This window comes from Aspergillus mulundensis (assembly GCF_003369625.1).
Source record: "Aspergillus mulundensis strain DSM 5745 chromosome Unknown scaffold_11, whole genome shotgun sequence".
Classification (NCBI taxonomy): Eukaryota; Fungi; Ascomycota; class Eurotiomycetes; order Eurotiales; family Aspergillaceae; genus Aspergillus; species Aspergillus mulundensis.
The window spans coordinates 422,044-449,982 of record NW_020797899.1 but is presented as its reverse complement, the minus strand read 5'-3'; the positions used below and the strand labels follow the sequence as shown (position 1 = coordinate 449,982).

At 52.8% G+C, this 27,939-nt stretch overlaps 10 protein-coding genes across 10 annotated transcripts; 4 read left to right on the top strand and 6 right to left on the bottom strand.

The window, feature by feature from the left end:
- Nucleotides 1–1,423: 1,423 nt before the first annotated feature.
- Nucleotides 1,424–4,469, bottom strand: DSM5745_09059 (putative protein kinase Yak1; the record flags this gene model as incomplete). The annotated part of the gene is made up of 8 exons (XM_026751075.1): nt 1,424–2,169; nt 2,219–2,577; nt 2,635–2,754; nt 2,807–3,066; nt 3,121–3,280; nt 3,338–3,537; nt 3,586–3,875; nt 3,923–4,469. 8 exons carry the CDS (start codon nt 4,467–4,469, stop codon nt 1,424–1,426), a joined length of 2,682 nt encoding a protein of 893 aa, XP_026600161.1.
- A 1,729-nt stretch (nt 4,470–6,198) lies between these two features.
- DSM5745_09058 (DNA-dependent ATPase RAD26) lies at nt 6,199–9,930 on the top strand (the record flags this gene model as incomplete). Its single annotated transcript, XM_026751074.1, has 3 exons — nt 6,199–6,417; nt 6,467–6,540; nt 6,594–9,930. 3 exons carry the CDS (start codon nt 6,199–6,201, stop codon nt 9,928–9,930), a joined length of 3,630 nt encoding a protein of 1,209 aa, XP_026600160.1.
- Nucleotides 9,931–11,211: 1,281 nt separating this feature from the next.
- Nucleotides 11,212–11,838, top strand: DSM5745_09057 (uncharacterized protein; the record flags this gene model as incomplete). The annotated part of the gene is made up of 3 exons (XM_026751073.1): nt 11,212–11,512; nt 11,565–11,669; nt 11,726–11,838. 3 exons carry the CDS (start codon nt 11,212–11,214, stop codon nt 11,836–11,838), a joined length of 519 nt encoding a protein of 172 aa, XP_026600159.1.
- Nucleotides 11,839–12,945: 1,107 nt separating this feature from the next.
- DSM5745_09056 (uncharacterized protein) lies at nt 12,946–13,912 on the top strand (the record flags this gene model as incomplete). The annotated part of the gene is made up of 3 exons (XM_026751072.1): nt 12,946–13,057; nt 13,106–13,723; nt 13,776–13,912. The coding sequence occupies 3 exons, from the start codon at nt 12,946–12,948 to the stop codon at nt 13,910–13,912; spliced, it is 867 nt and encodes a 288-aa protein (XP_026600158.1).
- A 1,264-nt stretch (nt 13,913–15,176) lies between these two features.
- DSM5745_09055 (uncharacterized protein) lies at nt 15,177–16,037 on the top strand (the record flags this gene model as incomplete). The annotated part of the gene is made up of 1 exon (XM_026751071.1): nt 15,177–16,037. One exon carries the CDS (start codon nt 15,177–15,179, stop codon nt 16,035–16,037), a length of 861 nt encoding a protein of 286 aa, XP_026600157.1.
- Nucleotides 16,038–16,061: 24 nt separating this feature from the next.
- Nucleotides 16,062–17,129, bottom strand: DSM5745_09054 (RNA polymerase II mediator complex subunit MED27 domain-containing protein; the record flags this gene model as incomplete). Its single annotated transcript, XM_026751070.1, has 2 exons — nt 16,062–16,226; nt 16,281–17,129. The coding sequence occupies 2 exons, from the start codon at nt 17,127–17,129 to the stop codon at nt 16,062–16,064; spliced, it is 1,014 nt and encodes a 337-aa protein (XP_026600156.1).
- A 1,036-nt stretch (nt 17,130–18,165) lies between these two features.
- DSM5745_09053 (AM-toxin synthetase) lies at nt 18,166–19,822 on the bottom strand (the record flags this gene model as incomplete). The annotated part of the gene is made up of 4 exons (XM_026751069.1): nt 18,166–18,782; nt 18,848–19,325; nt 19,399–19,450; nt 19,503–19,822. 4 exons carry the CDS (start codon nt 19,820–19,822, stop codon nt 18,166–18,168), a joined length of 1,467 nt encoding a protein of 488 aa, XP_026600155.1.
- Nucleotides 19,823–21,318: 1,496 nt separating this feature from the next.
- On the bottom strand, nt 21,319–21,914 carry DSM5745_09052 (SDR family NAD(P)-dependent oxidoreductase; the record flags this gene model as incomplete). The annotated part of the gene is made up of 2 exons (XM_026751068.1): nt 21,319–21,536; nt 21,599–21,914. The coding sequence occupies 2 exons, from the start codon at nt 21,912–21,914 to the stop codon at nt 21,319–21,321; spliced, it is 534 nt and encodes a 177-aa protein (XP_026600154.1).
- A 1,399-nt stretch (nt 21,915–23,313) lies between these two features.
- Nucleotides 23,314–25,178, bottom strand: DSM5745_09051 (MDR family MFS transporter; the record flags this gene model as incomplete). The annotated part of the gene is made up of 4 exons (XM_026751067.1): nt 23,314–23,430; nt 23,504–23,964; nt 24,036–24,936; nt 24,984–25,178. 4 exons carry the CDS (start codon nt 25,176–25,178, stop codon nt 23,314–23,316), a joined length of 1,674 nt encoding a protein of 557 aa, XP_026600153.1.
- Nucleotides 25,179–25,674: 496 nt separating this feature from the next.
- On the bottom strand, nt 25,675–27,731 carry DSM5745_09050 (GMC family oxidoreductase; the record flags this gene model as incomplete). The annotated part of the gene is made up of 5 exons (XM_026751066.1): nt 25,675–25,718; nt 25,780–26,281; nt 26,346–27,228; nt 27,287–27,316; nt 27,376–27,731. 5 exons carry the CDS (start codon nt 27,729–27,731, stop codon nt 25,675–25,677), a joined length of 1,815 nt encoding a protein of 604 aa, XP_026600152.1.
- Nucleotides 27,732–27,939: the final 208 nt, after the last annotated feature.

Below are 27,939 nucleotides of genomic sequence, written 5' to 3'. Positions count from 1 at the left end.
AGCCCGCCATATAACAAAGACTATAGCAGTCTAGATGCCATGGAATAATCAGTCCTTGGGTAATCGATTTGGAAGCTTGCTCAAGACGTGACTGTTGTTTTGCCGCTCAGCATTTTGTGGAGACTGTGCTCGAGTTAGAGCGGCTTGTTCAAGTCGGATTGCTCCCCCATCGGAAGCTGTTTCCTAGAGTATACTCAATGTACTCACAGTCAATGATAGAATGACCTTTTGTCCGCAGTCATCATGTCTGGTATACTTTATGTGAGAGAGATAAGAGTGGAGTTCTCCGGTTGTCCTGTCAATCGATCCAACTACTGTGGTTGGTGGTCCAAGCTACTAACTATATATTCCTACACTTACCGATAGGATCGGAAATCGCAGAGCCATGCGATCAGCTACTTCGCTAGGCAAATAGTAGAAACATGTATAATCCCAGTTCTAATTATATACATTGCGCGTGAAATTCTCGCTGAACTCAATCTATGCAAATCACCGAAGTCAAAATGTTCCATCTGCTACAAAAGGCAGGAAGGATACTTTTCAAGACACCGATGGACTGCGTACCCAGTTGAACCACAGTTTCTGGGTCAAGCTGAAGTCTGATCGGGGTGGCCCTGGTCACTGATTGGAATATCCTTACCAGCAGGGCGTTCCCTCAGCCGCATATCCAAGGAAACCAGTAGACAGAAGTGAGCTTCGGCACAACTGGCATTCTGGACTTGTATCCAAGCTAGGTATAGTACTGCTGTCCCCTTACCCACGGGGAAGAACACGAGGGAAGCAATAGTAAGCAATGCATGGAATAAAACACGTAAACGCATACATGAGCAGCTAAATCGCTGTTCGAATGGCAAGGATGCAAAAAGAAAATAAAGAAAGGAGCATAAATGTAACACAGCAGGATAACGAATTGCGGTCTTCCCAAGTCCTGATTATGCCGGAAAACCAGCGTACATGAACCTGAGGCGGATGGTGATAATGATGCCGGGATAAGAACCCGGGTACAAGGCCTCCAGTGATTGAAGAGCCTGAATACACCGCCGTAAAGAAATGCTTGAGACTCGCCAAGACCCAGTTGGCAGTGGTCTGCGGATTGTCACGGTTGTTGGAAGACGTAGATCCTCCTTCCCCACGTTGCTGGCCCCAAGTCTCCCTGAAAATTCTTCGGCCACAACGAATGCGCAGCAATAATTGATACGGCACCAATCCTGGGAGCGTCTAGAGCGAGGTCAACGACTAAGGAACCCTGTGAAACTGGCCGAGTTCCATGTGGCCACGTATTCATGGCAGCAATCGGAGCGACACTGCGTCCACATCATCTGTGGCTAACGCATATGGAGCATGCTCGTGCCCGACGAAAAGAGAAAACGCCTAATATACGACTCTTGCGCAACCTTCATCTCGTGCTCGACAGCATGCAATTTTAATGCCATTGGTTCTGACCCATGTAGCCATCTCCCAAGACGCCGTCCTCAAGAGTACGTATAAAATCTCGGTTTCGCGTTCCACCAACACGGCTTCCTCGCCGCCTTTGATTTGCAGCATTGGGGTCAGCATATCCATCTGCTGGCGGAGGGTAGTAGGCCGGGCTTGGCTGCAGCCGAATAGGCGCGTTAGGGTCAAGGTGGCTTGCAACTCGTTGTATAGTAGGTGGGACCCCTTGGGGATCCATCGTTGACGCACGTTGACGGCCAGCCCTCGTAGTCGCTTGCGCATAAAGACTTTGAGAAGGCCCGTACTGATTTTGCGGCATTTGACCCGGCATAAGGTTCATTTGGTGGCCGTACGCTGGTGGCTGTGTGGGATAAGGCGGAGGAGGTTGCTGGTGCCCCGCATACATCCCTGTATACATTGGTGGTGGTTGTTGCGCATGCGTCGGAGGATGATACTGGTTCATTTGCATGGTGTATGCGCTTTGTGCGGCAGATTGAGCATGCGCCGCCCTTTGCTTACTTGCGGCTTCCGCTTGCTGCTGCTGTTGGATACCGGGCGGGAGAGTCTTGTTAAGCGATGAGTACTTCAAATTCATCGGGGGCACAAACGGTCCTGTGAATTTCTGTTGCGTGATAAATGGATGCAGCTTGGCTTGTTGCGGCGACCAGCGTTCTAGGGGGTTGATTGATAGCAGGCCGCGGACAAAGTCAATGAAAGCAACACGGTTGTTGACCTCTTTAGACGCTGTTAGTACCGAACCAGAAATGCAAAGTGTGACCCTTACCTCTCTCGATCTCTGCCTGTTTCATGTTTTTTCGAGGCATTGGGTAGCTTCGAATGATCTCTTCCAATGTCGATGCCTGGAAGTACTTCTTGCTGGGTTGCTCTTTCGTGTTGTGCTCTCGGGAATATTGTTCCAAGCTCTTCAGGCGGTAGCTCTTTCGCCCAAACTCGTCCTGAGTCTTCTCGAAGAATTCACCGGATTGTTTGCCCATTTCTAACATCCAGGTTGGTGGTAAACCTAACATCTCCACAATACGGCACACTTGATTGTATTCGGAAGAACCAGGGAACAACGGCAGACCCAGGAAAAGCTCAACGACGATACAACCGAGAGACCACATGTCGATTGCAGAAGAATACCTGGAAAGGAGTTAGCTGAGAACCGTTGACAGAGAATGGCTATTCTTAGTCGCGTACGGTAATCCGAGAAGTACCTCAGGCGAGCGGTAAAACCTGGACTGGATATACGTGTAAACAGTTTGTCGTTCATCACAGGCAGATCCGAAGTCGATAACTTTGATGATGGGGCTTTCAAGACTGTAGGACCTTTGTTAGCCTCCATCTTGCAATATTCAGAGGGTGGACTGACTTTTTCAGTAAAATATTCTCCGGCTTAAGATCGCAGTGAATCAGGTGTGCCTTATTCAGAAGGCTCAGTGCGTTGAGCAACTGCTGTGCGAAAACGCGTACAAGGGTGGTGCTTAAGCCGCGGAACTGATTCTGCTTGATTAATTCGTACAGGTTAACGCTGAGCAACTCGAATACCAAGCACAGATGCTGGCGATGGATGAAAGTATCTTTTAGCCGGAGGAGGTGGTGATCGTCATTTTTGTCGTATCTGCTGTTGAGCTACGGTGAAGAGAGTGAGCAGATACCCAGAGCCATGATTTCATGATTACTCACCAGATCCAACACCGATACCTCCATCATACTCTGATTGAAATAGGCAGTCTTGTTCTTGATGACCTTAACGGCGACGACCTCCTGCGTCTTGAGGTTCTGGCACTTGACGACTTGCCCGAAGGTACCCTGACCGAGTACATCGAGAATAAGATAGCGATTCCTAGAAAGCTTGTTAGACTGGGAACGGAATCCTGAATTAACGAATAGAGTGGCTCACTTATGCCCTGCCTCTTCACTTCCCAAAATGTCGTTGACATACAGAATGTAGTCGCTGTCCTCATTATCGTAGCCGTCATTCTTCACCCCTTTACTCGGTTTAGTGAGAACTCGGCGAGGGTTTCTTGATGACTCGTAATGAAAATTCGGGTTGCAGATCCGATAAGTAGCCGGAAGATAGTTTGTCAATGCTTGAAGTGGCTACAGAGTGTCAGGGTCAGAGCGTTTAGATTGATCGGATGAACTTACGCTGATGAAGCCTCCCTCTGGATTAGCACGCCGGTACGCAGGTTGAGCGTTGATACGGGGCTGAAGGTCCTGTATCGACTTGAATTTCTGAAACTTTGGCACAGGGCCTCGTCCTGGTTGCTGAACGGCTCCAGATCCCGTGCGCGCTTGTCGGCCATCTTGTGCGAACGGCGAGCTGAGCTGGGGCCCTGATGATGGCCCGAAGAACTGATCGGGGCTCATGTCGGTGGGCTGCAGTGGGGGTAGCCTCGGTGGACGCGAACCAGCTGCTGCATATTCAACATTAGCCGCTGTGGACAATAAGACATGTTTCCTCACTAGGAAACATTATACTCACAAGACGGTGACTGAAACGGCTGGGGAGGCGATGAGTAATTTGGTGCACGAGTTGGGGATTGTCGAGAGGGATGCGCTGCGGGCGGGAAAGCGTAGGAATTGCCAGCCTTTCCAGGGCTTGAGTTGTAGGGCAGAGTCGGCGACAGAACGTTCATTGGAGAGTACCTGCGGGCAGCGGAAGACCCTTCGGTAGGAAAGTACTGCGAAGACGGTCGGCTCTGCTGATTAGATCGCGTAGGATATTTAGCCCGGTTATATGGATCCGCATCTTCCATGATGGCATCCTGATCAGTGACATAATCTCGGGTATGTGGTGTAGCAGTCGGAGACGAGGCCATCGAGGCCGATTTGGTCGAGGGCGCTTTCGCAACGATGCCGGGGCTCTGAAAAGGCTCGTAGGTGTAACCAGCCGGGGCCTGCGCTGATTGTGGCTGGCCGTTATAGGTTGAGGGCAGCTGTTGGGTGTTCGGATTCGACGTCAACCCGTTGTTGTACTGCGCAGGACGACCCACCAAGGGATCCTTATATGGCTGCCACTGAGAGTCCATTGTCTGCTATATTCTTCCACAAGCGCCGGCAATCGTGAGATTTGAGCCAAAATTAGGACGATCGCCTGGGAGTGTCGATAGCGCGCATGCACTGCGATCGGGAAGGATACGTAGCAGCGGGGTGGTGACTTGACGACGAACGCAGCGCAATCGGGCGGAGACGACGTGGGACGCGGGACACGGGCGAATCTAGGTACACTCCGAGATGTCGTAAGGCAGAGCGAAGGAATTGGCGATATTTCTAGACTGTGCCGTGTTTCATTATCTTCGAAGGATCGAGAGATGACAATCTGAAGTTAGGACGACCGCCGAGCATGTGAGGTGGTGAGGGACACGAGATGGGCGGTCGCAATCCACAATCGTCAGGCCTCAGAAGGGGCTGGGAGATCAAGTCAAGTGGAGAGTGTCGACTGCTGGAAGTCCCGGAGAGAACGGGAAGCCCAGCCAGACGCTCACACACAGGATGACGGCACTTCTGAGATGCTGCCGGAATAGAGTCGACGAGGAGGGGAACGAGAGGGAGGAGAGAGATCAAGAAGACGTTCGTGGAGGCGGAGCGATGCGTGATTGTGAAGTTGGAATCTGGAGGCCTCAGGCCGCCACCGACAGTGGTTCCTTTTGCCAGCTCACGGCCAGACTCGCTGCAATAGGCTGTTTCTCCGACGGAGTCGTCGTCGTAGTCGTCGTTGCTGGTCTCACAACTCTCGGTACATATACAGAATATAGTGGATGGAATTGAATAGTGGCGTGAAGAGAATGCGGTGTTAATCAGAAGGGAGAGCAAGAAGGCAGGGACACAATGATATCAACATCAGGCGTCCAGCGAAACTGTTTTGATTGCAACTGCCCGGAGCAAAGCTACAGCCTACGCAGATACGTAGACTAGGCTATGGAGTAGACTACAAATAAAATTGATCAAATACCAGTCTGCTTGTCCGTCGCTTGGCCCGTCTCTACCCAGCCTCTTGGACGATCTCGCCGCCGTATACTTTCAGCTGCCCCTTGAGTCGCGTAAATTGCTACCCAATTCACGTCTGAGTTCACCACTTGAATCTGTCCAAGACTCAGGTTCAAAGTCATCTATCCCTGAGCAGGTCCGGCATATTTTCAGTCCACACAACGCTGGAGGTGGCGCTAAACAGAGGTCTGGCCATTCTGCTAGCCACAATTCCGTCACTCTGCAGTGCGGCGCAGATGCTTCTTGCCCTCGAGATCTCCCAAAGTGATCCCAAAAGCTTCACAGACTTCGTGGCAATCCGAGGGGCATGCATCGCCCATCGTGCGTAATCCTTCCTGGCCGCAATTTGCTGCTCTAAGAATAATAGTGAAGTCGGGTGTGACGTGGGCGGCAGGCCGCTCAACGCGTGGGGCGATGACTAATGTTATTCTGCCAGTCTCCGAAGGCGGTGGGCAGCAGGCTACACTCCGGATGGTCAGGTAACAGTGACGAATGACGATACGCATCGGGGAGGAGTCATTCAAGTCCATAGCAAGCTATCTCAACACAATGTTCGTTCTTCAGGACTTCTCTCAAACGGTAGCCTGTGAAGTGCGCATACTGTGGTGATCAAGGCCGGGTCCCTCGAGAACCGATATCTCTGCCAAGGACTACGGTACCTATTCACTGCTTTGTTACAACGGTCTTACCGGTACTATAGCTCAGTATTCATGCCATCATCGGACACACTCACTATTGGCCCTTTCCCATTCATAACACAACCTATCGATCATGGAACAGAATGTAAAGAACGAGTCAGAAGACTCTTCGGAGACACTTGGTTCGGAGAATAAGATGCAAGAAGCTTCCCTCGAGGCTACTTCTCCGCCTGCGGACGGGTCAGCATCGACCCAGGATGCCTCGGGGCCTGCAGATGAAGCAAGCCGGTTAAAAGAGCTTCAGGCCGATATCCGCGATCAGGATGCTTTGGAGAGAGACATAACGCGTCAGGTATATTCATCCCATCTCAGTGCCCATTATGCATTAACAATGACTGTAGGCCGATCGACTGCTCATGGAACAGGCTGATGAGCGCGATAGCAAGAGACTAGATAGGACGCGGCAGGAAAAAGAGTAATCGCCTCACCCGTCTTGTTTGTAGCCTGTGCTTATTCTGCTCGCTTCAGGAAACTTGAATCGCAAATCCTGAGACTACACCAACGACTAGCACAACCAGTTGGGACATCAGCTCGGGTGCGTCTTCAACATGATATAGCAAAACTGGAGGAGCGCAATGCAGCTCTTGCAAATGATCTCAAAGAGATCCAACAGCGTATCGATGAACGGCGTCAAGAGCAGGAGACTAACATGGAAGCAAGTGGGACAGGGAGAATGCCCAACGAGTCTCGCAGAGACTATCTTATAAGAACCGGAAAGATCACGCCATTTTCACGTATGGGAACTGGTTCGAGTGCAGGCCCTTTGGCTAGTCTCCAGGATGCGCTCATTGATGCCGAGGATGAGCGTGATGAGTTGGAAGCCCTCGAACAGGTGAAAGCGCGGTCAGCCGTCTCCCACCGCAACCTACTGCGCCCCGATTTTGGCTTCGATGAGACGAGCGAATCAAGCGTTGCCGAAGAACCCTCTGCCGAGCGCCCTGTAAAGAAAAGGAAGCTAGAAAAGAGGCGTCAACCGAAAAAGGTTTCCATCAAAGCGGAAGACTCAGATCTCGACATGGAAGCGCCTTCGGATGGCCATGTATCCGAAGATCAGGATGATTCGGCCAGTTATGTTGAATACAAGGAGGAGGAATCCTCTTCCGAAGACGATAACGATTTTTTGACTGCAGAGAAGCCAGTCCATGCTAAGAAGACGAAAAGCAGCGATGACGTGGAGGATCTCAGCGGGCTGGATGACGGTAATGAAAAGTTATATCAATCTAGGCTCCAAACTTGGGTCACCCGACGAAGCGCTGCTCGGAAACGCGCCCAAAAGTCCCGTCAGCCAGACACGACTCAGGGTCCTGACGTAGATGAAGCAGACACCGAGATCCCCGAAGACGAAGAGTGGTTTATGCCCCATCCGACTGAGCCAGACCTGCACCTAGACAATCGCTACCGCGTCCCCGGTGATATACATCCACTCTTATTTGACTACCAGAAGACTGGGGTCCAATGGATGTGGGAGTTACATCAGCAGCAAGTGGGAGGTATCATTGGTGACGAGATGGGCCTGGGGAAAACAATTCAAGCAATTTCATTCCTGGCCGGCCTCCATTATAGCAAGAGACTGACGAAACCCATCATCGTCGTCTGTCCGGCCACTGTCATGAAACAATGGGTCAATGAGTTCCATCGCTGGTGGCCGCCATTCCGTGTTTCTATTCTGCATACCTCTGGTAGTGGAATGGTAAACATAAAGAGTGAAAGCAGCCGCGAGGATGCACTTATGTCTGGGACTTACAAATCAGGTGGTTCTAGCAGTGGCTTGAAGGCGGCGAGAAAGGTTGTCAAACGGGTAGTCGAGGAAGGGCATGTGCTTGTTACGACATATTCTGGCTTGCAGAGTTATGCCTCTCTTCTGATACCCGTCGAATGGGGTGGCACGATCCTTGACGAGGGCCACAAGATTCGCAATCCCAATACTTCTATTACCATGCACGCTAAAGAGCTTAGAACGCCTCATCGGATTATCCTTTCAGGAACGCCAATGCAAAACAACTTGACAGAGCTATGGTCGTTGTTCGATTTTGTCTTCCCAATGCGTCTCGGCACATTGGTAAACTTTCGAAATCAGTTCGAGTTCCCGATCAGGCAGGGTGGTTATGCGAACGCCTCTAATCTACAGGTCCAGACGGCTGCTAAGTGTGCAGAAACCCTTAAGGACGCCATTAGTCCGTACCTCCTGCAACGGTTCAAGATGGACGTAGCAGCTGATCTGCCCAAAAAGAGCGAGCAGGTCCTCTTTTGCCGGCTTACCAAACCGCAGCGGCAAGCATACGAGGCATTTCTGGGCTCTGAAGAAATGCAATCTATTCTAAGAGGCCGAAGACAGGTGCTCTACGGGGTTGATATTCTGCGAAAAATATGCAATCACCCGGACTTGCAGAACCATAAGCTGCTTTACGCAAAGCCGAACTACGGAAACCCTACGAAGTCGGGTAAGATGCAAGTAGTGAAGTCGCTGCTTGAACTGTGGAAAGACACGGGCCACAAAACCCTTTTGTTCGCACAACATCGGATCATGTTGGATATTTTGGAGAAATTCGTCAATTCTCTTTCTGGGTTCAATTACCGTCGTATGGACGGCACTACACCCATTCAGCACCGGCAAACTATGGTTGACGAGTTCAACAAAGACCCTGATTTGCATGTTTTTCTACTGACCACTAAGGTCGGCGGCTTAGGCGTCAACCTCACCGGCGCGGACCGAGTCATTATCTACGACCCTGACTGGAATCCTTCGACTGATGTACAAGCCCGGGAGCGTGCGTGGCGACTGGGACAGAAGCGAGATGTGACCATTTACCGGTTGATGACTGCTGGAACAATCGAGGAGAAGATATATCACCGCCAAATCTTCAAGCAATTTCTGACCAACAAGATTCTAAAAGACCCCAAGCAACGGCAGACCTTCCAAATGAGTGACCTGCACGACCTCTTTGCGCTAGGTGAAGAAAACCAAGGCCCAACAGAGACTAGCAAAATCTTCAAGGAAGCTGAAGTCACTTACGAAGAGGAGAATGGCAATGCTTCCTCAACAGCACACCAGGATAGCCACCAGCGCGATGTGCAGGCTGAGAAACAAGACATTAGCAAAGTTACAGGAGTCGCTTCAATAGAGCAGTTTCAAGGTGGACCCGAGCAACAAGCGAAGACGGAGCCAGGAGAACCTGGCACAAACTCCGAGTCACGCTTGATGGAAGGTATATTCGCCCGATCAGGCGTCCACTCAGCTGTTGAGCACGACCAAATCGTCAACGGCAAGCGTGTGGTCAAAGCAGACCCCAAGATAATCGAAGCAGAAGCAAAACGAGTAGCTGCCGAAGCCGCAGAGCAACTTCGCCGCGCAGGCGAAGCCGCCAAATCCGTCCCCATCGGAACGCCTACATGGACCGGTCAATTTGGCGTCGCCGGAAAGCCCGAGGAATCGCCCATGCCCATGCGGGGACCATTCGGCGGACGTAGCAGCACAGCCAGACGCGCCTTGGCCGGTCCGTCGTCGGCAAGTATCCTCGCTAACCTTTCATCTCGTACGCCGCCATCTCGAAGCGCCACGAATAGCCCTGCCCCGGGGAATGAGCCCAGTGGGAAGGACTTCATCACGATGATTCGGGATTTCATCACAACTCATGGCGGATCGGTTTATACGCAGAATCTGATCGACCACTTCAACCGGTATTGTACCACTCCTCAGAAGTCGGCCGAGTTCAAGGAGATGCTGAAGCAGATTGCTGTGCTGGATAAGGGAAGAAACGGTCGGGGAAAGTGGCAACTCAAGCCTGAGTATGTCAAGGGGAGGTGATTTCTCTTCTTTCTCTAGGTTGGCTTTATGATTTCTATACCATAATGGGTGCCTACTGGGGTTGTATACTAGCTCAAGGCATTTTTCATAGACACTAGGTAATAGATTGTCTTATTTGGCATGCCGACACGTCACTCGGTTTCAAAATATATCATGGCTTCGGGACTCGATCCGATGTTGTAGTGGAACCCCTGGGCCGCAAGTCAACAGAAATAGAAAAACAGGTACCAATGATGTATCGGGAAGTTAGCCAAAACACGAATGATGTCAACGGATTGCCTGATCATCATTCATCAGACCATCTGTTTCAGTCTAGCACTTGTATACTCGGGGGAATAAAGAGAAACAAAAGCAAAAAAAGGTCTCCCCGACTGGGAGTCGAACCCAGGTCTCCCGCGCTTGTTCTTGCAAGAAGTGACAAGCGGAAATCATGACCGTTAGACCATCGAGGAATTGTTGTTTGGAAAGGCCAAATTATTAATATGTGTCCGTTTGTTCACATACTAAAGGTTCTCCTTTGCTTCGCATGGGTCTGCCGATCATCGACCAATTGCCCCGATCTAATGCGGGATGTCTCAAGCTAAGGCCGACTAAAAAAACACATTTCTCACATGGCCAATGGTCAATTGAACTGTTCATGAGCCCATGATCAGGGTGAGCTATGATGTCTCTCCATCTATGCATGGCGCACGCCTGTCTCTCATCGGATACTCTATCTCGCACCAATCACTTTGTGATCGCCCATAGGTACCCTGGAGTAGATGACGATGAAGCTTGCCCATCTTTATCAAACAATCCATATTCCATAGCAACCAGTGTGGACCTTGTGATCATCCCACTCACCTCTGCTCCAGTTTTCCTCCTCACGGTCCAGTAACAATGTCTGAGCTTGGGCCGGTTGTCAACGATCAAAACAACACTGTCGTTTGATGCGGAAAATGATCGCCCTTCGTGGTTGTTTCGTTGCTTGATGCCAGGATCAGTGCAGGGCATGTCTCAGTTTGCCCCTCTACTCCACAAATCATTGTGATGCCACTGGAACATCGAGCACGAACCTCTGGATAAGTCCAGGATTAAGATTTCGGCCTCGTTATTCCTCCACTCCAAGCTTTGGGCTGCTCTGATGCGGACCGAGAGCTTGATTTGCCACTTCCCGTTGATAAAGCTGGTGACTTCCCGCCTTGTCACACTGTCTACTCAGAAGCCGAACCAGCACATTCTTTGGGTATTCCTTGATTCCCAACGCCTTGTTTTGTTTTTATTCCCAGCCCTTTCGTTAAGATGAAGTTCTTCAGCACACTCTCGCTATTGATCGGCGCAGCCTCCGCCGCCGCGATCGCCGGTCGCCAGGACAGCAAGACCCCCGATACATTCCACCTCAAGACCTCAGACTCCGAGAACTCCGCCCACAACGACCTCTACGTTTACGGATACCATACTGGCGCTGGTCTCAACGATGCGGTCCTTACGTCGGATATCGAGACAGCAAGCAAGGCCTACCTGAACGGCACCACTGTCCTGTTTGACTACAACACGAACTTCCCCTGGGGCTTGGCTCCTGTGGGCGTTACCAACTATGCCGGTGAGTCTGGCAAGCACACCAGTAATTTCATGCGTACTGACAACGTCTCCAGCATGGCAATTTGTCCAGATCAACGTCGGACCCGGCCAGGAGGGCTTCTCCATCAACGGCACTGGCTTGCAATGGTCGGAACAGAAGGGATTCGGTGGATGGCTAGGTAAACCAGTCACGATCTCCCGGATGCCGTATAGCTGCTAATTCGATATCTTCTAGTATGCGACTGGTGGCACAACGAACCGCAGCTTTTCTACATCTACCGATACTACGATGCGAAGTACCCCGCCTCCTGCAGCGAGGTGAAGCTTGTGACGGAACCCACTGCGTGAACCACGTTATGACTCTTGCCACCCGTCAGAATTTCGTGGATCGCAGAGATTCGAGATTTGGGAGGCTTATGACGCGCGTGGCGGGTTGATGATTCATAAAGTTTGAGCAAAGCTTGTCCGCGGTGACTGGTGAAGCGTGGCCGTGGTTGCCATATGCCCCGGCCGTGGATGTCTGGCCCTGAGACGAGTGTTTCGATCCACCATGTTTCATGATTTTCTGAACCTCATACAGGTGAGATGTTTTTCTTTATGTTGGGAATCAGCTTTACCGCATATTTTTACCATTGTCTTGTATTTGTATTGAGAAATGGGATAAGCGTGCATAATGGATGCGAATTATTGGCAATAGTACTCCGTACTCCGTACTCCGTATATAGTTAGGGGTAGCTGACAGGTTCGAATCAACTGTTTCGAACGCGGCCCTGGGTGATAGGGACGTGAAGCATGCAAGTAGGACCCTGGACAGATACAAGCATATTTCAAGCAGCTATGAAAAAAGGCACAGCCCCGATCTAACGCTCTATCCGATCGGATCCTCGATGAAGAGTTGGGTGCCTGAGGCGGCGGATCAGACAAAAATAGACGATGTCTCACAAGTTGGCCCAAAAGGGTTAAGCCACATGATCGGCCGCCTGGTCGTTTCGATTCTTCTCGCCATCGCTTCTCGCATTCTTTTCTCTCACCCTCTCTGCTGCGTCTGATTCACTCTTCCTCTCCTCATCCTTCTCTCGCGACCTCTCTGTTTCCTCTCCGTCCCGATTTCCGCTGCCGTTCGAACGAATCGTTCAGTCGCTCGCTTGTTTACGCTCGTTTCGCCGGCGCTCCACTCGCTTTCGGAGACCCCTAAGACCCTGAAGATTGTCGAGCCACCTCTCCGTTTCACAGCCAAGCAGCTGCCCGGCATCTCATACCTCTCCGGTCGCCTTCCCCAACGGCCTCCGGTACTCGATTAGATAACATCGTTTTATTGAGATTCCTCTGTTTGATACATTGGACATCGTTGCTGTGGACACCAGTTTGATAAGAGACTGAGGCACGGGGATTGACGAGACCCCGCTTCTCCGACAACGCGAGACAGGCAATCGAATCGACCATTCTCTATACATAATGCGGTTCACTTCTTTTTTTCCGATTGCGTGCCTGCTCCTGTTAGCGGTGCTGTCAACCGCATGGCAGCTTGACGGACTGAACCATGGTCAACTTCTGCCGAGGCAAGATGGTGAGCTTGATCCATCGCGTCGACCTGCACACGTACTAACTATAGCAGACTCATCGTCGGATTCAGACACGACGACTGCGGCCGAAAGTGCGACTACCGGCGCAACCCCCACAGCGGACGACCAGGCGGAGGAAACAACCACGTCCACATCATCCTCTGACAGCAACGATGAGGAAACAACAACTGCCACCACAACTGCCAAGGCAACTCACACCGGCGGTTCCTCGTCCAATTCAACGACGACACGCCACTCTTCCAATACCACATCCATTGACGCTCGCCTTCCTGCCGGAGGTACCTCCATGTTAACCCCAAATGCCTATTCAACGACGTACTACAAGGTCATGGATACACTCACCTTTGTTTGGAACTACACATCGCTGTCGATCACGCCCACGGCAGTCAATGTTGTCGCGATCTGCACTCAGAACAGTGCTACCTACACGATTGCCAGCAACATAAGCGTTGAACAAACTCAAACTGTGACCTGGGACACGGGAAAAGTAGATGCCAATGCCACGGCCCCGTTGCTTACCGCGACTTATACCTTGTTTGTGTATGATGACACCAAAGAGGTTGGCGACACTGCTTCTGCCGGAGAGCTCGGCTCCCAGAACGGGTACATGTTCGGAATGTACACCCCACAGCCTTACACGCCTCTAAATGGTATGTTCAAACTCACCCGTCATGCGTCCAGCGGATAACTAACCTGCTGTAGAGTACGTCTGTGCTACGTGCAGTGACGCCCTCTCGGCCACCGATCTCCTTGGTCTGAAAATGGCCGTGGGAATGGGTTTGCTCACAGTCGCGTCCTTCACCTGGTTCGCCGGCAACTTCGGCGCCTTCTCTACTTGAGGACAGCGAGTCCGGTACATGAATATTTACACCTACATATTATGCATTCTGAAAATGTTGCATGCAGCTGAGCGGTTTCCATTTCGTCATGATACTACTATAGCGATTATCTGATAACTAGGGTCGGACGGCGTTCTTGCTTGTTTACTTTGACACCCATACAACTTAGTTTTTGATGAATTACATAGCTTAATATCAGGACCTCTTCGCGTCGACTTGATGCTCCGTTTGGTTCGTACTGGGATGCTTTCTCTTATTCTAAGCTGGCCACATATGATACCCAGGTTCTCATGATAATTACTGGCTTTAGTAAGTTTTCGACAGGTAACAGCCCCCCAGCCCAAGCTCTAGGGAAATTCTATGTAGACCTAGTTAGACTGCGTAACCGGCACAATCCTCCCATCTGTTTACCGCGACCGGCTTTATCGACGCCGTGGTTACACATCAACTATCTAAGTAAACCTTACATACAGAACGTACCTGCATGCTAGGAACAAGCTACAACCTAACTACACGTACCTGAGTCCTGAGCTGCATTGCCCACTCCCATGTGGTATGATGTATCCCCGCCGCCAGGGACGCCGACACTCCCTGCAGGTGTATAGCAGAACTCCCCCCAACACAAATCACAACAGGTCAGAACAGGTCAGAATTGATGAGGATGCCAACCAAGCAGCCCAGCCCAGAGCACGTCTCAGAACCAGCGCTCTCTCCATCCTAGCTTTCCTGCAGAGAACATTCCAGATGACCGGTGTCTCAGGCACATAAAGAAAAGCTTAAGCAGCTTGGCTGGTGGCTTGCTTGCTTGGTGGCTGGGAGCTTTGTGCATGTCTGTGTTTGTGTTTGGGTGGTATACGTATACAATGGGTACCAAGATACAGGCTCAGCTGGAGCTTGGAAGGAAGCTGGAGGGTAGAGATGAATGAATGAAAGGAAGAGCTTTGATGCGCCTGCGCCTGCGGGTGAGGGAGCGGGAGCTGGAGCTGGAGTAAGTGGTTCTGTCTGGCATGATAAATAATGTAGATTTTCTCGCTTTTCTCGCCTTGTTTCTGTTTCTGGTGCTGTCTGCTACCATAGGTATCGCGACTTGCCCTGTCTACTTCGACGTACCCTACAATAGTAGTAATCACAGCGCCGTCTTTTCCTTGCATCGTCCTATTGTCACTGTCTCTGTTCTTGTTCCTGTTTACCTCTACCTGAAGTCACCTCCTCCGATACCGAACCGAAACCGAACTGAAGTCTACACTCTACAAGTGTACCGCACATGTCGCGAGAAATGCACCCATCCGCCTCCGCCTCCGCCTCCGCTTCGTACTCGCCCAATGTCGTAACCATAATCGAACGACGACCCAAAACAATACTGAAGCCGAGACCCAAGAGCGATTTCAGCTCTCGACTCGTGCAAATTTGGCCGAAAGACCCGCAGCCAGGGAACCCGGAGCACTGGTCGGCATGGCGGCGCTGGAAGGATGTCTTCACGGGCAAGGGGCCGGATATCTATGTTGAGCGGGAGCGGCGCACGCAGACGAGGACCCGACGATGTAGCTATAGCTACAGCGAGAGCCAAAGGCACGGCGACCGCGACAACGGGCCGTACAGCGATAACTATGTGCACAAGGAGGTGCGCTTCGACTTGGATGAGAGGTCGCCGAGGAGCAGCAGGTCGCCGTCGCCCGGCGGTTTCCACATCGGACGGCCCGGCGGAATTCGTGGTGGCCCTTCTGGTGGAAATGCAGGCGAGCTGACTCCGAGCCGGGGAGACGGATACGCGAACACGGGTTGGTCGTTGTGGCACAAGGATCATTTGAAATGGTGCAGGGTCCGAAATTGCGATGTGTGCGAGCAGATACTAGAGCAGGAGCGGAAGGACAACGCGTTCTTTTGGGCACGCCGACCCAGCGACGACCGCTACGACCATCGGACGCGGACGTATGGAATTCCGGATTTGGGGACTTGGTCAGGGAAGGTGTACTGTGATGATCCGTCGCATGTGGTTCCTAGACAATACTGGGATAAGGATAGGCGGGCGTTGCCGGAGAATCTGTATCATGATATAGTACACGGCGCTCATGAGGACCGGAGGCAAAGGCGGCGGCGTGTCAGTCGGTATGATCTTTTCCGCTAGGGCTGCTCCAACTCCAGCTCCAGCTCAGACGCATGTTGCGTGGTAGGCTTCGAATGTCGGGAGCTGTTCGGGTTGTGGTGTTGTTGGGTTGAGGCGACGGAGTGTCGGGAGGTTGGCTGCTTGGTCTTGCATTTTGCCGCATTTCGCACAGGTTGTTTGAAATAGATTAGAATATGATAGAATCATTCCCTAGATCGCAATGAGCATTTGTTGGTTTCAATTGACATCGTACCTGTGACTTACGAAGAGATAGTTCAGGTCCCATTTTCTAGGACGAGCGTTGAGACAGCCCAATACCGTGCTCTCAACCTTTGACGCGGGCTCTGCTGACGACGACTTGCTAGTGACGTTGAACTCAGGGACATCCTCCTGACCCGTACCAATGGCATTGACCTTGAACGACAGCCCAACCTTCGGAAGCAGGACAACAAATGACGAATCTCTCCTTGGCGGCAGCACGCGCATTCCAGGAAAGCCCGTCTGGGAATACTCCTCGACAAGTGCCCGCCAGCCACCTTCCGCTGACTGCAACTGCGAGCGCTCCTCTTCCTCCTTGGCCCTCTGCTGCTTCTCCTTTCTGGCGGCATCGTGCTTCGCGATCTCTTCAAGTATCTTGTCGTAGTCCTCTTGCCACATGCCATTGGACTGCAGGAGCTGGCCCGCATTCTCATAGATCAGAGTGTCGACCCGCTCCCAGACGGCTTTCATTTCTCGCCCGCGCCACAGAGATTTGAAGGTTTCGACCTCGCGCACACCATCAGAGGCGGATTGCGAGAGCCGTTGGTACAATGCCTGAGGGGAGTTCGGGACGGAGACAGCAGTAGCAGCCTTGAGGTTGATGATTAGTGCGAGCGGCTCTAGTAAGCGCTCAGGTAGCAGAGTCCGAAGTTGATGGATCATCTCTTCCAGTTTCTGGAGTTTTGCAAGCGAGGATACCAGCTGCAACTCCTGGTCGAGAAGTTCAGGGTCGAGGGCGGGCTCGGCATCATCTTCTGGGGCGGTATTCAGAGCCACAGTTGAAGCCGACTCTGGCATGGTCGTGTAAGTTTTGTTCTTAAGCTCGCTGGTCTTGAAAGAGGGCGATTGTTCCATTTTGGGGATCACAACAGCTAGTCTTGAGCCAGCAGCCATTTCCCGCGCGTTGCTGGGCGGACGGAGTGGGTGGCTGCAAGGCTTTGTCGCGACCGGTATATTATATAGCTTAAGCTTAGGACAGGATTTTAATGAGGCGGATCTTCCAGTCAACCCGCCGTGGTATGCGTGATGGAGTCGGAGAGATGGCTGGGATGGGAGGAAGGAGAAGTTGGACGTTGATCATTCGTCACTCGCGACACCAGGATTGTGGGGTCGCGCCACACTCAGCCACTCAGTGGCTAGTGAACTTCTATGACAGTGTTTTATTGGCTACTCGTCAAGAGGCGGCGCTAAGCCGAATGGGGTAGTCCGTAGCCAGGCCTGGGCGGGGCCCGACTGAGTATTATCCGCTGGGATGATTCTACATACAAGTGGCATAGATGAGGCTTTGGAATCCAAATTACTGTCATTGCTTCGGTTACTATCATCGTGAGAACATTTCGAACTGCTTATCACTGAGACGGCTGCTGCCTAGCATCTGAGTTCAAACATGTAAGTCTATGACTGATGTTGACCACAACATTAACCAACATCAATGTAGATTGTTGGCGCCGAGCGGGAAGACAATGTGCGACTGAATGAGACGAGAAGGGCGGCGTGATAGAATTCAAGCGGCGGAGCGCTTTTTGCATACAAAGACGTGGTCTTATCGGGATTCAGACAGAATGGGAGAGATGCAATATCATCCCATGTATTCCTGTCTTCGACGATGCCCTAGAAACCTGCTGCAGGGGCACGGACAGGGACACCGGACGGGATTATCCATTGTGTAAGGTGAGACCTTTTCAGGACTTGAATGCGCGCGTTCATACTTCATTTGCAACGCGCACCATGTCGGGAAGGGAAGAGAGGTTGTCGCGGTGGAAAAGAAGTCCCCATTGTCAATGTGCGGTTCAGCGCGAAGATACTCCTTCAGGTCTATGAGAAGGATTCTCCACGAGACGAGATCCATTACCAGATGGTGCGCCACGCGAAAGAGATATTGCCCGCCGGATCATGTGCTGATGAGATCTGCGCGGAGGAGCAGACCATTGAGGATATCTAGCAAGCGCTGGGCTTCCGAGACAACTCTGAAAGCATCCTTGTCCTCAACGGTCTCGACCATGTGGCAGTGTAGGATATAAGATTCATTCACGCCATTTTGGACCCTCTGTCTCCGGGTCCCGTTTTCATCGCGGTGGAATTGAGCGCTCAGGATGCATCGTGCTTGACTACTCCATGTAGGGCTGCGTCGGCCCTCTCTGTTCTGATGCTTTTGGAAAAGTCGCAGGAAAGAACTCTGGTTGAAGTAGTTGAGGCCTGTCTCAATCGTGTCGAAGAAGAGATTCTGGATAGGGGATGGCGGTAATGGTTCGGTGATGTCTGTTTTCACCCCTGTTGCCTTGGCTGTCTGTGTCTTGGTACTTGCAGATACGATACCAACTATTGCCTTTCCAGCGACGATAGCTGTGATACTTAGACCGGCAGCCTTCGCCTTTGCCGCCGACTGTATGGCTGTGATACAGTCTCCACTGAGATGGAAGGAGTCGTCGTCTATGCCAAAGACATCCCCACCGACATTGAGACCTGCACCCATATAGAATGCAGCGCCTGCTCGACCGAAGTTTTGAACTGTTGCTTCAGTGACGCATGAGCAGTTCCGGCATCGCTGATATACGAGGTGATCTGGAACAGACCTAGGCTGGCCGCAACCTGGCGAAGTTCGCGTCTATTGATCTTCCCGGTTCCTGTCAATGGGACCTTCGACAAGAGAAAAACAACTGCAGGGACAATGTAAACGGGGACACGGCGGTGCAGCTGCCCGAGGATAGCGGCTGAAGTGCGCTTGGATGCCTCCGTTGGAGTTTCCAAGCAACAACCACGAGGCAGCCCCCTCGGTACCTCTTCTTCCCCTTGGTGGGCGCCTGGCGTGTAAGCAAGCGAGACAAGCATCGCGCGAACCTCGGCGTTCGACGGAACAATGACTTCCGCAACGGCCTCCTCACAGTCAGGAAAGCAGCTTTGCAGATGGTACTCGATCTCGCCGAGTCCACGCGCTGCCAGCAGCTTCACCCGCGTGTCCCGCCGGCCTATCAATCGGATGATCCCGTCATCGCCGCATTGGACTAGATCGCCCGTGCGGTAGAGACGGTCGACGTGGCCATCGGCTCGCCGCTGAAGGAGTCAAGGTGGAGGCTCGATGAATTCAGCGAGTGAGATACTCGTTGCACAAGTACCCTCGTGCAACAGCCGGTCCTTCGACCACAAGCTCGCTGACTGCACCGATAGCTCCAGGTGGGCTGGATACCCCATCACAGTGATGCAGGCAAAGCCGCCGAACATGGCGCCGACATCGCCGGTTCCCAAGTCGCAGCGTCGACTACGCCCGCCGTGCAGAAACAAGTCTCTGCGGAATCGTAGCTGTTGGTGAACCGCACGTTGTCCGCCCACGCATCGACGTGAGTTTGCGTTAGGGATTTCCCGCCAAGACAAAATGTCTTCAAGTCGGGGACGTCTTCGGGCCGGAAAAGACGCAGCGACGAGGGTGTGAGACAGGTCCAGTTGCCGCGGTACTGGCGCATGCCGCCGGCCAGGTCAGTAAGGCACTGGTCCTCGGAGGGGACGCACACGCAGCCGCCGAACACGAGGGTTATGACTGTCAACCATCTCATGGGAACACTTATTACACGAAGCTGGAATATCTGCGTTCCATGAGCGGATGTCTCCAAGGTTTTCAGGGCCAATGCAGTCAACCTGAGCGAGGAAATCACTACGGCATTCGCAGCTGCTGGATGACATGTCCAAACTGCTGCGTAAAGCGTTGGACGTGCACCGACGCGAATAATGCGGCCTCCCCATCATCGTAGCAACGGCCAAGTTCGAGAACCAAGATCTCCTGCGAGACTTGCACGGTGGAAGGTTGCACGACAAGGTGCGTCTGGAACTAGCAAGCCATTGCGATGTCCTTGTTTACCTTGCCGGTAGATTACAGCCCGGCTTGCTTAAATACCCCAATGCCCGTTGCTTCAACTTACTAGCGCCTTGAATACGTCCTATTCTGGATTGACTGTGAAGCGGAATGGGACGGTAGCAATACTCGGGCTTGTCATTTGATAAATGCCCGGAATAGCAGTGGCGCGGCCGCTAACAGTGACCCCGAAGACGGCATCTTCGCTGTTTGTGTAATGTGACATCGAAAGTGCTAGAGTTAGCCGGATGGTGATGGAGGTCGTGATGCCGTTGCTCTGGAAGATGCCTAGCACACGATGTTTGAAGTGCGCGCTTGCATTGGATACGAACCCAGCCGTTGGAAAAGCTGGAAAGATCGGTGCATTGCAATTGGCGAGGTTAGATTGCCAGGACTGCTGGCTATTGTCCTGCTGTTGGATGTGGGTGATGAAGGACGACTGACGGAGGGGCTTGCACAGAACTGCCACGGTATAGGGCGTTGAAATGGTCGACGACAAGTCGGACGGAGACGCCATCGTACACGGTATGATGCAATGTCACAACGCAATACGATGAGGGAACTAGACAAAGACGAACAAGAGGCTGTCCAAGTCCCATGGGCCTCTTTCGATCGTCTACCAGATACAGCTGGAGCTCGGCGGCTGCGGAAAAGTCAACACACTTTAGAAACACACTTTAGAAGAACAACCTGCAGGGTCCTGTTGTCACTGGCAGCAGTAACCATCCGAGTCCAGAGGATTGGGTTCGCTTCGATCGTTTTCTGCCAGACGTGTTCCACCAGTTTGAGGCCCAACCCCGCGTGCAAGAAGGGAGACATGCTGGGATACATACAGCCCTGGGCTCTATACTCCAGACCCGGCAGACCGGACATCAACCCTGCCACGAACCGTGCCGTTGGCCGTCGGCCGCCGCTAGAAAGTGGAGACAGTGCGGTCCGAACGGATGTAACCCTAACATTCGAACTATACCTACACCTTCCCTTCAGTCTGCTAACTGAACTTCCATCAGCAAAACCACACAAGCAAGCACGCCATCTCGCCTATCAGCAATCTCCCCGATTCAGCTTAAACTATACTGGCCTAGAGAAAACCAGCCGTCTGAACCGCCAGCCAACACCTCTCCAACGGCATACAGTCTTTGTGTACGGACAACCCATGACATGGATACATTCGGTACATACAGAAACTGCATCTCATCCCTAGTAAGTACCAGTCATAACAGACAAGCGTCCGCCGTCCGTAATAAGGATCGACCCGTTCGAGTAACTGCCCGCCCGACTAGACAGATACAGAATAGCCCCAGCCATCTCCTCATCGCCCCCGAACCGGCGAGCCGGAATGAATCGCTGATCGTCAGACGCTTCCTCCTCCGGCTTGCGGCTCTGAATCAGAACGGACGCCAGATCCGAGGGGTAGACTATACGAGCCAATTAGCACCACCTCATGACACAAGAAACTTAAGCGCGAGGCAAGGCATACTCCCAGGGGCAATCGCATTCACCCGAATCCCAAACCTAGCGAGCTGCGTACTCGCATGCTTCGTCACCTGCATGATAGCCACTTTACTAGCCAAGTACGGCGGTGACGATGTCCAGTGCCGACTGAACGTCGAGATACTCGTCGTGAAAACCACCTGGCTTTGGATGGACGGCACATCGCCCCCCTGCGCCAGGGGTCTTCCAGACCCACCGCGAAGCGCATTCTGCGTCCCTGCATAAAGCAATTCCAGGAACGCGGTCATGGTGAAGAACGCAGCGGTGACATTCAGATTCAGCGCCTCGGTCATGCCCTCCATCGAGAAATTGGTGAAGAGGGTTTCGCGCACCTCGGGCAGAGATGCCGAGGGGTTGAAGCGCACGGGGTCCGATGCTGCCTGAGTTCGCGACGACGAGGTTCACGTACCCGACCTCGGCCTTGAACCGGTCGACGGCCGCCGGCAGGTCTGTTTTGGAGGTTACGTCGGTCTGGTGCGGGATGACCACTTAGTAGAACACACATAACCAGACCACACAGCAATAACTACGCATGGAGTAGATTAATATGCAGGTTCTGTCGGGCAACCAGATTGTGCCTCACCAGCGGCCGCCAGTAGGGAAAGCCCTACATATGGTGAGCAATCCATCAGGGATATCAGTCCTGGTCTAGCAGACATCCCTGTGACATCTGATCCTGTTCCATCTGTTCCTGTTCCATCTGACCCTGTCGCCCTAACTCCGTCTCGGACTCCGCTCTAACTCCGCCCCTATTTGGCTCTATCTTGCTCCCGGCCATCTGACAACAGCCTCCCAACAACCGGTCGCTGAGGCACCCTATTGATCTGCCGAATCCAACACACCCTCAGCTCCCTTTCATCCCCTCGTCTCCCTCCAATCCAATCATAATAGCAACCCAGCTGAAGTCCGCATCCGCCCATGCCGCCGCTCGACCACCAGCGCAATGCGCAATGCGCAACTGACAACAGCCCCGAAGGTGCCATGGCCTACGATGATGCCACGGGAACGGGCGAGTGGGTGGCTGTGTTGGGCTAGAGCCTGCTCTATATCCGGCTCTGTGAGCTTTTGTTCCTTTATCAAGTTCAAGATAAAGCAATCTAGCACATACGACCACAGGGTGTGGAGAACAGGGCTTCCCGTCCGCTCAGCCGTACTTAAACCACACGCCGGCTGGTTAGTAGTATGGTGGGTGACCACATGCGAATCCCAGCTGTTGTATGTTTTTGTTTTTGACGCGGCGAGGCTTCTTTTTAGAAGGGTTGTGGTGGTGGTGGATGCGTTCTGTCAACTGGGTCAGGGGGTTGTTCCGTAGCGCTCATCTCGCTTTACGATAACGGCTTACCTATAATGTAATACAGATGTGGCAGTTACGCATGCTCGCAAGATGCTGAATAGACGGGGCCCGGTGCAGTGCAAGGGCGCGGAGTACTGCAGCAAGGAAACGGATTAGGGCTGTTTCTCTACGTAAGCGCCTATACGAGGGATCTCGGGACCTCCGGGGTCAAGAGTACCTAACGTAGGGACAAACAACCCAGGAACCTGAATAGACAGATACCAAGCAATAAAAAGCCGCAAGGTGGAGAACAAATAAGCTTCCCTTACCAGAACCCGAGGCGGCCTTGATCCGTCAATGATTTAGATCCAGACTCCGAGATTCAATCGACCGCAATCTATAGCGTAAAACAGCTGAGAGCTCTACTGCTATCTAGTTTCAGGCCCCGTCTCCTCAGGCCCCGTTGCCTTCTTCTCAGTAATTCTCTCCCACTCGACTCCGAACGCAAGGAAGAATGCCGTAGCCGTCGTAGCAACAGCAACAAACTACGGTAGTAGACGCACCAGGCCATCCAATTAGTCCCAACTCAACCCGAGTAATAGAGATAAGACCACCTACAAAAGTCGCCGTAATAGCCTCATTATAAGCCTCAAGCACCAAGTCCAATCTCTCGGGAAACTCCCCCTCCGCAGTGCGCCTCACCCCCGCCGTCCCGGCCCCCTGCAAGAGCGCAATCTGGGCGTCGTCCAAACCCGCATGCCTCGCCAGCTCAGGGCCAAGGATCGAGCGGAACACAATACCCCCCAGGACCTGCGTGACCGTTGCACCGAGGTACTGGAAGAAGAGATTCAGCGAGACTGCGACGGGCATGAGCTCGGCTTTGTCGCGCACGGCGTGCTGCACGATCAGCGCGGGCATCTGCTGCGCCATGCCCACGCCTAGACCTTGTATTACCTGGAATCCGATCCAGTGGCTGGCGGGCGTGGAGAAGGTGCTGAATTGCGTGTAGAGGGCGGCGGCGGTGCACATGAGGGCTGGGCCGATGTAGAGCCAGGGGTTGTAGTAGTGGATTTTGCGGGCTATGTTAGTTTTAAGCTGTTAGCTATCCTCTATCCGAGGAAGTTTGCAGTCCGTTTAGATGAGGCCTTACCTAGGAAACCAGCACCCAGCGTCCCAAGAATCTGCGCCAGCACCGACGCCAATACCCTCGTCCCACTCTGCAACGGACTCGCCCCCTGCACGGCCTGGAACCACTCGGGCAGATAGTAATTCAAGATGCCCAGGGAGCCAAAGTGGCAGAACGAGAAGAGGACGGCGAACGCAACGCTCCGACGGGCGATGGCTTCACCAGGGATCATCGCGCCCTCGCCTTGATAACCCTCCCAGGCAACGAAGAGGATGAGGAGTACGCCAGCGCCGACGAAAAGCCCGATGATCGTCGCTGAGTCCCAGTCCTTCTCCGTCCCACCCCACATCATCGCAAGTAGGAGCATGAAGATCGCGGGTATGAAGACCGCACAGCCTACGAGATCCAGGCTCCCAAGTCGCTGGAGAACAGTCTGCTCGCGCTGTACAGACATAGCCGGCGGCTTGAAGAAACACAGCATCGACAGCAAAGCGAGACCACCAGGCGGAAGATTCACCCAGAAACACCAGCGCCAGCTCGCTTTCTCCGTAAACGCGCCGCCAATAACAGGTGCAAGAACAAGACCCAGCGCAAAGCAACTACTGCAGATTCCCAGGAGCAGCGGCTTCGATTTCTCGGGGGACACAGTGAGGACGATGACGAAGCCGCCGCTTGCGACGCCGGACGCGCCGATCCCTGCGATTGCGCGCCCCGCGATGAACGTGTTGCTGTTTGGCGCGAAGCCGCAGACGAGACTGCCGAGGAGGAAGACGGAGAAGAAGGAGATGTAGATCCAGCGGAGGGGGAATGTAGAGCTTAGCTTGCCGGCTAGGGGCGTTAGGGCGCAGGTTGTTAGGGTGTAGGCTGCTGGGTACCAGGCTAGTTGGGAGGTGTCTTTGAAGGTGGAGGTTATGGATGGGATGGCCTGGTTTAGTTAGAGCTGGATAGGAGGGTTAGGGGGTGGGGTGGTACGGTTGCGATGACGAAGATGTCCAGGGACATGAGGAACGCGCCGACGCAGATGCCGATGAAGATGGCGACGAGCTTGAGCCCGTGCATTGCGTTCGCGTTTGTCTCCTCTGAACCGGCCGCGAACTGGGTCTGGGCTTGGGCATGAGCATGGTTGTTGGCATCATCTTCTGGCTTGGTGGGTGAAGAGGCAGCCATGTTCGAGGTGTGGCGGTTGGAAAATGGAATAAGAAGGGCAGATTCTGGTGCAAGGCATCTGATTAGTACTCAGCTCATGACACATCGGTGACTGCGCCGCACGGAGATCAGATCGAGCTCGGAAATCGGGTCAGTGAAGGATCAAGACTAGCCTGAACAAGCAGTGTTGACGGAGCTCACGGCCTAGTCATGTATGACACCTGCGCCGCCGGAGTGCGACCCGTAAACCGCCGGTTTAGGCACATGTATATCCCTGTTCAGAGCCTCTAAACAATCGTTGGTATGTCCAGTTACTATGCACGTAGGAATGTAGGGGTTCAATGCCCGGGAGCCAGGCGGGAGACCAGTGACAAGCGACAGCCTATGGTACCATGCGAACGATGAAGTATGACTGTTGAGAAAAGGCCTGATTCGATAATAGCATTGCACTACCTACTCTTGTATCCAAGACCATGAGACCTCCCAATATTAGCAGCGAACACGTAGGGCCGCAGTCTCAACCCCTGATAATATCGTCCGCAATCTTCTCCGCCAACATATCTAACACCCTTCATTAGCAATCTCTTCCTTAAGTCCACGAGCTAACAGGGGAATGACTTACAAACAGTACTCTGCGGATGCCCCGGCGGCAAAAACGGAAACGCACTCGCATCCACAACCCTCAACCCACTAACCCCAAACACCCTCGCCCTACTATCAACAACAGCATCCGCGTCCTGCCTCGTACCCATCTTACACGTAGCCGAGGGATGCCACAGAGTCATTACATTCTGCCTCACAAACTGCAAAATCTCCTCATCGCTTTGCGTGCCATTGCCTGGGTAATACTCGTCCCCAATAACAACAGGCTGCATGCCCTCGCTGGCGAAGATCTGCCGAATGCGCTTGAAGATGGCGAGTGCGGCTTGTTGGTCGGATTGCGTGGTGAGCCAGTTTGGGTTGATCACGGGTGGATCGGAGGTATCTGCGGAGCTGAGGGTGATATTTCCTCGGGAGGTGGGTGTTATTAGGATACCGAGGATTGAGCCGTACTGGTAGCCGTCCTTGGGTTGTGTGTTCAGGAGTCCGCTGAAGGAGCCGACGTAGCCTGCGCCGGACATGTACTGTGTTGAGGTGGGTTAGCTATCCTGTGCTGTAGATGCAAGGGAATGGTAGTATGGGATATACCTCGACTTCAGGCCAATCTCCCGGAAACTGCGCAAGGCTCTTGTCCGTCTCCGCTGAGAATCCCCCGCGGTGAGAGTCCGGAATCTTCTCGAACGCAATGAAATCAGCCACCGGGTTTGTGAGCGGCCCCGTATGTTTTGTCGTATAGTCAAGGAATGTGGTAGCGAGGTAAAGCAGGTCATTGGCGAGTCTCGTGAACGTTTCCACATTGACGCGGTAGGTTAGTGCAAAGAACGGATGATCCCACATATTCTGGCCGACTCCCTGCAGGTCAGAGATGACCTCAATACCATGCTCCGCTAGCTGATCTGCAGGCCCAATTCCCGAGACCATAAGAAGCTGGGGCGACTGGAAGGCCCCAGCCGAAACAATGACCTCCTTTGAAGCCGTGATATTCGACCTGAATCCGAACCCATCTGCTACTTCGACACCAACAGCATTCTTCTGCTCATCGAAGAGGATTCGCTTCGCGAGGTGCTGAGTGCGTATAGTCAGGTTGTCAGGTACTTTCTTTCCCTTCGGGATAAAAGCGGCCTGCGAGCTACTGCGTGTTTTATCATCCGGCTTGATAGTCGACGCGCAGTACTGGTAGCCCGATAGCTCTCCGCTGTTGAAGTCTGTTTCAGAGAGCCCGATGGCTTTCAAACCCCGCGCCATCCAGGTGGAGAAAGCCTGCACGAAGCTGGAGTATGAAACTTGGAGCGGTCCGCCTGTTGCGTCGAAGGAGTTGGCATTGTATTGGACACTCGCATTTTCTGTTCGTAAGGTAGTATCGGGCGCAGTGAGGTTGGCGGTGCGTTTGTAGAAGGGCAGGGTATTTTCGAATGAGTAGCTGCTATCGTTCACTGCCTCTGCCCAAAGTTCCATTGATTCTTTGGTTGGCCTGCTTGCATGTTAATCGACCCCTCATTAAAAGCCGTGGATCTATATTGTGGACTGACCTTTGATAAACCATAAAATTCGACGCGGAGCTACGCATCATGACATTAGCATCGTCAGCGCATCCTGTTTAACAACTAGGTAAACTCACGAGCCACCTAAACATTTCCCCCTCGCGAAATGTATCTCCCGCCCATCGGCGCCTTCCTGCGGCGTCGTCACAAACCCCCAGTCCGCACCAAACTTCGCATCAGGATCAGAACCAACGGGGATCACATCTGCGCCAGGGATGGCGGCGAGCGACCAGCTGTCTTCGTAGTATGTACCGGCTTCGATCAGCGCGACGCTATGCGAGGCTTCTGCTAATCGCACTGCAAGAGTCACGCCTGCTGTTCCTCCGCCGACGACGACGTAGTCGAATGTCTCTTGTTTGGCTTGGACGGTGGAGGTGAGTAGGGTGGAGCTTATCAAGAGGGAGGAAGTGAGGATGGGTATCCTAGGAATCATGGTGAAGGGTTGGGGACGGGGCAATTAACGCGAGTGCCGGATTGCTGAGTACAATCTGTCGAAGATAAAGCAGACTGGGACTGTCTCGGTATATATCGCACAAACCGGACGATATTCCATCGAACCCTGGATTAAGGTTCAATGTTTAGTTGTCAGGGGCCTCGTCTCCACCAAACTTTGTAGTCTGACACATGGACGCTCCATGATG